General features: G+C 44.7%; 1 protein-coding gene across 1 annotated transcript; it reads left to right on the forward strand.

Moving 5' to 3' along the window:
* Positions 1-2995: 2995 nt before the first annotated feature.
* On the forward strand, positions 2996-6884 carry LOC132539250 (small cysteine and glycine repeat-containing protein 8-like). The gene is made up of 3 exons (XM_060193414.1): positions 2996-3377; position 3925; positions 6145-6884. The coding sequence occupies exons 1-3, from the start codon at positions 3055-3057 to the stop codon at positions 6190-6192; spliced, it is 372 nt and encodes a 123-aa protein (XP_060049397.1). The 5' UTR covers positions 2996-3054; the 3' UTR covers positions 6193-6884.
* The last annotated feature ends 3530 nt before the right edge of the window (positions 6885-10414 follow it).

The raw sequence follows: 10414 nt of genomic DNA on the forward strand, positions 1-10414 counted from the left end.
TTAACTATAAGTTCACCACCTTTTGATCACACACATAAGCATACTCCATCATAGGTCTACTAGTACCCTGGCAGTGAGACCCCCACACCTCACTTCTTTGTTTTTTGATATCTATGATTTACATCAAGCTCTACCCTTCTCTGCTTTATCTCACTCTGCTGGTTTAACCACTGTATTTTTCTTAATACCTTTAGATAATTAACATGTCTTGCATCATGGAAACTAATTGTTCTGACCTTTTGGTATCTCATCAGTTCTCGTCATTCCTACCCCTCCCCACCATAGGGGCATCTGACCTTAGAAACCCTGTGATTACTGACATATGTGAAAAATGTCCTTTGTTTTACTTGCTATAAAACCTTGTCCTTCTCTGAATAAAGTTGGAAGTTCATACCTGAATTTCTCCTGGTGCTTCTTTTCTGCTTCATATGGTTACTAGAACCAGTGACGGGAAGGCCAGTGACTTACCTCTGTTGCGAGCACCAGCACACCTGCAGGGGAGTCTCTTCACAGGCGGTGAAGCAGGTCTGCAGGTGTCTGTCTTTCTCTCCCCCTCCCTGCCTTCCCCATCTCTCTCCATTTCTTTCTGTCCTATCCAACAATGGTGACAACAATAACAACAACAATAACTACAAAAATAAAAACAATAAGGACAACAAAAGGGAATAAATAAATAAAAATAAATATTAAAAAAGTGGGGAAAAAAGAACAAGGGGTGTGGGGCGATAGTGCATCCGATGAAGTACATATGTTACCACGAGCAAGGGTCTGCAGGGGGGATATTTTTTTTCTTTTACAGTTTTATTTATAAAAAGGAAACATTGACAAAACCATAGGTTAAGAGAGGTACAACCCCACACAATTCCCACCACCAGAACTCCGTATCCCATCCCCTCCCCTGGTAGCTTTCCTATTATTTACCCCTCTGGGAGTATGGACCCAGGGTCATTGTGGGATGCAGAAGGTGGAAGGTCTGGCTTCTGTAATTGCTTCCTCGATGAACATGGGCGCTGACAGGTGGATCCATACTCCCAGCCTGCCTCTCTCTTTTGGGGGGGATATTTCATGAGCAGTGAAGCAGGTCTTCAGTTGTCTATATTTCTTTCTCCCTCTCTACACCCCTCCTCTCTCAATGTCTTCTTACTTTGTCCTATCACATAAGACAGTGAGAGAGAGAGAAAAAAAAAAAAGAGGAAAAGTCTGCCAGGAGTGGTGGATTTGTTGTGCTGACCATCAAGGTCCAGTGATAACCCTGGTGGAAATAATAATAATAATAATAAAATGAGTACTAAAAACCATTTAAAGTCACAACCAAACTTGTAAGAGGATACATTTAAGGGCTTTGAAGATCTTTGTGGCAACATTATTTGACTGTACTGAAGAATGTAACAGAATAAATAAACAAGAAAAGACATTCAAAGGCTTTTTTCTTTCTTTTTTGCCTCCAGGGTTATTGTTGGGGCTTGGTGCCTGCACTATGAATCCACTGCTCCTAGAGGCCTTTTTTTTTTTTTTTTCATTTTTTTATTGGATAAGACAGAGAGAAATTGAGAGAGATGGGAAACATATAGGGGGGAAGAAAGATAAACACCTGCAGGCTGCTTCACCACTTGTGAAGCGATCCCCCAGTCCCTGTAGGTGAGGAGCCGGGGCTTGAACTAGGATCTTGAGCAGGTCCTTGTGCTATGCACTATGTGTGCATAACACAGTGTGCTACCTCCTGGCCCTCACATTCAGAGATTCTTGAATACTTTTTGGTAGATGGCAGGAATATTATATATCAGGAGAAAACGCTGATGATTCAATCATTTATAATGAAGTAGAGGATTGGCCCTGTGGTATGTCAGGGATTGAACCCAGTGCATGCCTGGCATACACTCTCCCCCTCCCTGGCTCCATGCTTGCAGATAAAAATAACATGAGTGTCCTTCCTTCTTGGTGCTTCACATCAAAATTAGCTCCAGGTGGGAATTTCCTTGGTCATGGGTCGCGAAACACATGATCCCTTGGGAAAACACCAGAAGATGGACAGAGGGGACAGCACAATAGTTCTACAAAAGAACTATTTCACCCCTGAGGTTCTGAGGCTCCAAGGTGCTAGGTTTAGTCCCCTGCACCATCATAAGCCAGAGATGACCAGTGCTCTGCTTAAAATAATGTGTGGGGTGAGGGGGTGGGTAGTTCAGCGGTTAAGCACATACAGCACAAAGTACAAGGACTGGCATAAGGATCCCGGTTCGAGCCCCTAGCTCCCCACCTGCAGGGGGTCGCTTCACAAGTGGTGAAGCACGTCTGCAGGTATCTGTCTTCACCTTCTCTCTTGATTTTTCTCTGTCATATCCAACAACAACAACAACACCAAGGACAATAATAACAAGGGTAACAAAAATGGGAAAAATGACCTCCAGGAGCAATGGATTCGTAGTGCAGGCACAGAGTCCCCGTGATAACCCTGGAGGCAAAATAAATAAATAAAAATAAAAAATAATAAATAAGCACTTACTATACAGCATAATTATTCTGAAAATATATGTAACTTTCATGCTTAAGGCACTGAGGTCCCAGGTTCAATCTCTAACAACACCACAAGCCAAAGCTGAGCATTGTTCTGGTCTCTCTCTGTGTCTTTCATTAAAACAAGCTAGTAAAGAAAGAAAGAGAGGAATAAATAAATAAATAAATAAAAATAAATATACTCTTTTAAAAATCTTAGAAGGCAAGGGAGGTGGCCTTGAGCAGATGGGTCTTCAGTCTTATCAATCTCAATGTGGGATAGATCTGTGTGAGCGCTCCCACTAGGGGAAACAGAGGCAGACTCAGGTCAACTGAAAATGTGTGATTTGGTGACACTGAAGGAGTCTGTGAGGGAAATAGAGGGGAGCCTGAGGGTTTCCTCTAACAAGTCAGGTAATTGGCAACAGGAAGTGGTCATGTGCCTTTCCTGTGCAACTCCAGAGGAGGTATATAAGGGCCTCCTCCAACAGAAGGGCCTCAACCTGTCCTCACCTCCTGAATCTCCCTCCTCACCTCTCCTGAATCCTCTCTACTGACACCATGGGGTGTTGTGGCTGTGGTGGCTGTGGTGGCTGTGGCGGCTGTGGTGGCTGTGGTGGCTGTGGTGGCTGTGGTAGCTGTGGTGGCTGTGGTGGTGGCTGTGGTGGCTGTGGCGGCTGTGGCAGCTGTGGTGGCTGCAGCAGCTGCACCAGCTGCAGGTGCTACCGGGTAGGCTGCTGCTCTGGATGCTGCCCCTGTTGCCGAGGCTGCTGTGGGGGCTGCTGCAGTACCCCCATGGTCTGCTGCCGCCGCCGCACCTGCTGCTGCAGACCCTCTTGCTGCAGCTGTGGCTGTGGCTGTGGGAAGGGCTGCTGCCAGCAGAAGTGCAGCTGCCAGAAGCAGTGCTGCTGCTAGCTGGGCAGCCAAACCCCTGTCCCCTGAGCTGGAGATGCTGAAGACTGCTCCCCCCACCTCTGTCCTCCTGCCCTCCCTCCCACCCTGGCTCTAGCTACATCTGGGATTAGTCCTCGTGGTCTGTCACTTTGCTCTTGGCTGTGGGCCCCAGTCTTTTCTGCTTGAGCTGTTTCCAGGTTGCACATCTGAAAAGTTTCCAACAGAACCACAAACGGCTAAGACAAAACCCTGAGTACAGTCTAGCTCTCAAGAAGAGGCGATGTCTCAACTCATCTCAAAAGGACTGTGATTCTTAGATTTCTATGATGGTTGCTTCCTCACTTAAGTGCCTTTATTTCTGCTCCCTTTCTGTTTTATTTAATTGTCCACAATTGTTTTATAGCTGTCCTAATAAAGCTGGTCATCAAAACTTTCTCATTGTATTTGTTTTGTTTCACTTTACTTTGCCTCCTAAAATATGTTGATCTCTGTTAAAATATCTATTTGTTTATCTAATGAGACAGAATAAGAAAACAGGGTGAGAGCCAGGTATGTGTGGTACCTGGGATCAACATTGAGATACATATGGAAATCCTGTGCTCACGCACTAAGCTCAACACCTGACCTCATCCTGAGTTTCTTGATCCTTCTCTCTCCAATAATTTAAAAAATTTATTTATAAAATATAAAATAAAAAATATATCCATAAGACCATAGGATAAAAGGGGTAAAATTCCACACATTTCCCACCACCAGAGTTCTGTATTCCATCCCCTCCCTTGAAGACTTCCCTATTCTTCCTTTCTCTGGGAGCGTGGACGCAGGATCATGAGTGCAGAAGGTGGGAGGTCTGGCTTCTGTAATTGCTTCTCCACTGAACAGGGTGTTGGCTGTCTCTCACTTTCCCTAGTGGGGCAGGGCTCTGGAGAGGTGGGATTCCATGACACATTGTTGAAGTTGTCTGTCTGGAGAAGTCAAGTTGGCATCATGGTAGCATCTGCAACTTGGTGTCTGAAAAAACATTAAGATATAAAGAAGAACAAATTGTTAATAATCAGGAACCTAAAGGTAAGAATATAGCAGATGAGCTTTGGGGGGGTCTCTGTTTTGGAAAAAGCTAGTAGGTCTATTTTAGGTATATTCCAAGGGGCCCATGACTTACTAGTTTTTGCGTGAGCCTGACAGCTAACATGCAGGAGGACTAAAGGTATTGTCTGGGGAGATGGTGTCAGAGTTGGACTAGAAAGCTGAATGAGGGAAGAGAGTAGTTCCCAAATATAGGAAAAGTATATACATACCATTAACTGTAAACCCCATCAATTTGACCTGGGGCATATTCAATGCAGGAACCTATGTAACCTCGCATCTCTGTAGGTCTGAACTCACAATCTGTGGTCATAGATAGGAACATTTTAGGCTGCACCCATGGCCTTTTCATTCCTCCTAATAGTCATTTTTTTTTCTCTTTTTCTTTAGTAGAAGGGGAGTGAGACAGAAAGAGAGAATGGGAGAGAGATATTGAAGAGAGACATCTGCTGTACTGTTCCATCACTACTGAAGCTTCTCCTTTACAGATGGGGGACCAGGGACTTGAACCCAGGTCCTTGTGCATGGGAATGTGTGTGCTTTATACGCTGCACCATAATATGACTGCCGCTTAGTCTCTTATACTGGTCCTTGGTGAACAGTGTCTCAGAGGAGTCCTGTGCCAGACCTGCAAGTTTCTGCTCCTTGAAAACTAAAGCTTTGGATCACCTTGGAAAATGCCCCTGTGGACTCACTGCCATGCTGTGTCCCTTGTGCTCATGCGTCAGCTCAGAATAAGTCTTGTCTGAGGGCACGTTGGTCTCCTGGCTGTTTCTGTTGTCTGAAAAATCTGAGAATCTGAGTCAGGTAACTGGACTAGCACGAGGCCTGGCAAGTGCACAGTCAGGGACTGTCACTACTGACCCTGCTACAAGGTCCTTATCTTTTGTTTTATTTTGCAGACCTGGGGCCTTCCCTAGGCTGCCTTTTTTTATATGGGTAGGGGTGGAGATGGGGAGAAGAGAAAGTGACACCCAGTGAGAAAGCTGTGTAGATATAGATACAGAGACAGAGGTAGAGGTATTCTAAGGGAGTGGTATCTCAGAAACAGAGCTTCCTCCAGTGTGTTGGCATTCTCTCTCTCTATGCCGGAGTTTGGACCTGGACCAAGTTCATGGGAGGGAACATGCTCTACTGGTGAGCTGTTTTCTTTCTTCTTTTTAAATATTTATTTATTCCCTTTTGTTGCCCTTGTTGTTTTACTGTAGTAGCCCTACTTGGAAACTGCATTGTCACAATCAGGAAGTGGCCAGGGGTCACATGTCCTGGGTTACTTTCTTTTCCCAAGATGGTATATAAGGGCCTCCCCCAGCAGAAGGGGCCTCAATCTGTCCTCACCTCCCAAGTCTCCCTCCTCACCTCTCCTGAATCCTCTCTACTAACACCATGGGGTGTTGTGGCTGTGGTGGCTGTGGTGGCTGTGGCGGTTGTGGCAGCTGTGGCAACTGTGGTGGCTGTGGTGGCGGCTGTGGTGGCGGCTGTGGTGGCAGCTGTGGTGGCTGCAGCAGCTGCACCAGCTGCAGGTGCTACCGGGTGGGCTGCTGCTCTGGATGCTGTCCCTGCTGCCGAGGCTGCTGTGGGGGCTGCTGTAGAACCCCCATGGTCTGCTGCTGCCGCCGCACCTGCTGCTGCAGACCCTCTTGCTGCAGCTGTGGCTGTGGCTGCGGGAAGGGCTGCTGCCAGCAGAAGTGCTGCTGCCAGAAGCAGTGCTGCTGCTAGGTGCCTGGTGCTAGGTGTTGGGCTCTAGGTGCTGCTTGCTTTCATAGTTCAGGCTCCTTCAACCATCTGTCTGCTCCCCTCTCTTCCACTCTCCCACCTGAATTTCCTGGAAATGGTCTCTCTGGTTGAGTCTGGGAGCCTGTACCCATCTTGAGAGTGATGGCAGGAGCCCAAGGTCCCCAGTGCAGTGCAGAATGGGGAGACCATCTTCCTCATTCACCTCTGGCTTGGTGGCTCCCTGGCAGATGGTGACAGTTCATACCCTGGGGGAAGCTGGCCTCCCTGCCTGGGTGCAGTGTGAGGGGCCAGCTCCCTCAGTCTGTCCCTGCCTTCAGTCCCCTGCCCTGCTGCCCTGCTGTGTGACATTTGTCTCTTGGTCTCTGTGTCGACCTTGTTTTTATGCTCGTTTCTGTAAGCTTTGATGAGACCCCGGAGAGTGTCCAAAGCAACAGGAATACTTAGAGCAAAGGTGTGAGCACCTCCGAGCACCTGAACAAGAGTCCACAGCTGTGGTCTCTGACCAGCTGCTTGAGACCCTGGATATTTTATTCTGCAGCACGTGTTCCCTGCCTCTGTCTACTGATGCCTGCCTTTCCAGTCTCTGTCCAGCGGATTCCTGACAGCTCCATTGCTGGTTTGTATTTCTAATTTCTCATCAATATCTAATAAACTATTCTACACTTTAAAAAAAACACTGACTCATATGTTTCTTATTTGGTAGTTCTTTTTTTTTTTAGTATTCATTTATTTATTCCCTTTTTTTGCCCTTGTTTTATTGTTGTAGTTATTATTGTTGTTGGTGTTCTTGGATAGGACAGAGAGAAGTGGAGAGAGGAATGGAAGAGAAAGAGAGACACCTGCTGACCTGCTTCACCGCCTGTGAAGCGACCCCCCTGTAGGTGGGGAGCCGGGGGCTTGAACCGGGATCCTTACTCAGGTCCTTGCACTTTGTGTCACGTGCACTTAACCCGCTGCGCTACCACCTGACTCTCTATTTGGTAGTTCTTTGGGAGGGAGGAGAGGGCTGTGCTGAGGAGAAGCAAGGAAACCTGCCCAAACTGCAGACCTTGAATGTGAACATGTCTGCTGCTGTCCTGCAAGGTCTGAATTCATCAACAATGCATTTGAAGTGTCGTCTTTGTATCTAAATGTCTTTATTTTTTCCTTCCATATTCACCTGAATGATCAGTGCACTGTCATTGGACCTCACAAAAACCAGCTACATCTTCAGATCTTCAGAGTCCTCCCATATCGTGTGTGTGTGTGTGTGTGTGTTTGCGTGCACACATGTGTGTGTGTTTCTCTTTGGGAAGAGGCTGATAGACTTGGCCATCCTCTTTGGTCCAGGCATTGTCTTCAGTTCCAAGCTGGCCTTGAGGTAGTTGAGCATGAATCAGTTACAAACTGGTGAAGGCCATCATATTCCCATGTATCCAATATGCATCTATAACTGGCATTGTGTCTTTTAATGATGCTGAAAAGAATAGCCAAGTTCAAGGACAAAAATTGACAAAGTCTACCGTGGGCATCAATTTATGCTATTGTTATCCATGAACACTTCTTCCTAAATAAAAATGATTTCATCAGCATACAGATTTCCTATACAGTTGAAATTTGATTTGGAAATAGAATCTTTGTGACAAGAAAATTTCCCCAAGGCAATTTCAGATCTTAATTTCATCACATAAGATGATACTCCACTGACACTTACCTAACTGCAGCTTTACCTAAAACCTAACTATTCTCTGTATCAGAAAGGAATGTCACTTCTCACTTCAGAACTGTATTTTCACATGAAGCATAAACAAGTTCATTTCTGAAGCTTTAAGATGAACCTTGCAATTCCTTTTGCAAAAAATGTATTTTCCATTGAGAGTATCACCTACCACCCCCATTAGATCACAAGGAAGTTCACCCTTCAAAAATCTCTTGAACAGAATTACCCCAATTTCCACTGGAGATATATATACATATATATGTGTATATATACATATATATGTATATATATATCACAAGTCTTTTTATCCCTATCAAATAATATATAAATAAATAAAAATATAATTAAAATATTTTATTGCCATTGGGGTTATCACTGGGGCTTGGTGCCAACAAATCCTCAGCTCCAGGCAGACATTTTTTTCTTTCTGCTTTATTTTTATTTGACAGGACAGAGATAACTCGAGAGAAGAGGGGAGATAAAGAAGGAAAGAGAAAGAGAGACACCTGCAGACCTGCTTCACTGCTTGTGAAGCTTCCCCCCTGTAGGTGGGGTGCTGGGGCTGGACCTGGGATCCTTGCACATAGTGATATGTGTACTTTACTGAGTGTGCTACCGCTGATCCCTCAATTTTTTAAAAATTATTTTATTTAAGGTAGAGAATTGAATGGAGGGGAGGAGTCAAAGCAAGACTCTCATATGGGCACCACTGGAGCCAAACCAGGTGCCTCAGAGATACAGACTCCTGCTCTCGACTGGACTGAGCTAGTTCCCTACTCACTCAGCTTTATCTTCTTCCTTGTAGGTTTCCCAGTTCCTGCAGACCCTGCCCCAGAGAACTCTTAGGGAATTAAACATAAAACTGCCCTTCAGTCAGTTGAGGCCGGGCAGTGGTGCACCTGGTTGAGTGCACATGTTACAGTGCCCAAGGACCCGATCCCCACCTGTAGGGGGAAAGTTTTGCAAGTGGTGAAGCAGGGCTAAAGGTGTCTCTCTGTCTCTCTCCCTCTCTATCTCCCCCTTTCCTCTTTATTTCTGACTGTCACTATCTAATCAACAAAGATAACAAAATTTTTTTTTTGGCCTCCAAGGTTATTGCTGGTGCTAGGTGCCTGCACTACAAATCCACTGCTCCTGGAGGCTGGCTATTTTTTCCCTTTTATTGCCCTTGTTGTTATTATTATTGTTGTTGTTATTGCTGTCATTGTTGTTGAGTAGGACAGAGAAAAATCAAGAGAGGAGGGGAAGACAGAGAGGGGGAGAGAAAGATAGACACCTGCAGACCTGCTTCACTGCTTGTGAAGCGACTCCCCTGCAGGTGGAGAATCAGAGACTTGAACCAGGATCCTCAGTCCTTGGGCTTTGCTACATGTGTGCTTAACCCACTGCACTACTGCCCAGCTCCCGATAATAAACATTAAAAAAAATTGCTCTTCAGTATCTAAGGAATGACACTCAGATGACAGGTTTCCACAAACACACTTACCCCTGAATTTAACAGTGTAGGTTTATTATATATAATTTAAATTGACACAAGGTTAAAAAGGAGAAAACAAATATTGCTTCTGATAACTCCTTTTCCATCGTGTCATGTTTACTTTCATTATTTCCTTCTGTGTAGACTTTTTCTCAGTATTTTTGGAGGCATGAGAGTCTTTTTGCATAACCATTATACTATCTACCCCCAACTAAGTATTTTTGTTCGGAAAAATTGAAACCTTACAGGATAGTTTTGAGAAGATCACAGCCAGGTCCTGAGTACTGTTCACCTAAGTTCACCAGGAGGTTGTATTTTGTTGTATATTTTGTTTCAGTTCTGTCATCAGTGAGCAATTGGCAGTAATGATGCTTCTCTCACAAAACAGCAAATATCTCCCAGAGGAGAGAGATAGTCTCCTACAGAACAGCATTAAAGTGGTCACATTCTAGAATTTAATAGTGACACGTGCTGCTTTATAATATACTTTTCATTTGCAACTTCCCTAATGATTAAAAGAATGTTTTTAAAGGTTGGTTTACTTATTTATCAGAGAGAACTAGAAAGAGGGTGGAGACAGAGAAAAAGAACCAGAGTAATACTCAGTTCTGGCTTAAGTAGGTGCTGGGATTGAACTGATAGAATCTGGAGTCTTAGGTATGCAAAGGAATGCTCTAGCACTCTGAGCTATCTCCCAGCCCGTCATGAAGTTCTTAATATTTATATTAGCATCGTCGATAATTTTTCACCCTGGACCCCATCAGAGATATACTCTAAATTGTCTTTTATCTGGAATGCTCTCCCAACATAGAGGTCGAGGTTAATAGGAAATAGTTTAGGAAAATAATCCTGGAGATGTATTTGTCTGGGTGTGCCCCTTTTGTGATATTTTCCTTTAAAAATCTTTTAAACTGTATTTTATTTGACAGGACAGAGAGAAATTGAGAGGGGAGGATGATAAAGAAGTGGGTGTGGGGAGTCCAAGAGACACCTGTAGCACTACTTTTTCTCTTTTTTCCCCCGTTTTT

The sequence above is a fragment of the Erinaceus europaeus genome, chromosome 7 (assembly GCF_950295315.1).
Source record: "Erinaceus europaeus chromosome 7, mEriEur2.1, whole genome shotgun sequence".
In the NCBI taxonomy this organism is placed as follows: Eukaryota; Metazoa; Chordata; class Mammalia; order Eulipotyphla; family Erinaceidae; genus Erinaceus; species Erinaceus europaeus.

Coding starts and splice junctions, on each gene's coding strand:
- LOC132539250 (XM_060193414.1), top strand. CDS start 3,055: ATGGGGTGTTGTGGCTGTGGTGGCTGTGGTGGCTGTGGCGGCTGTGGT.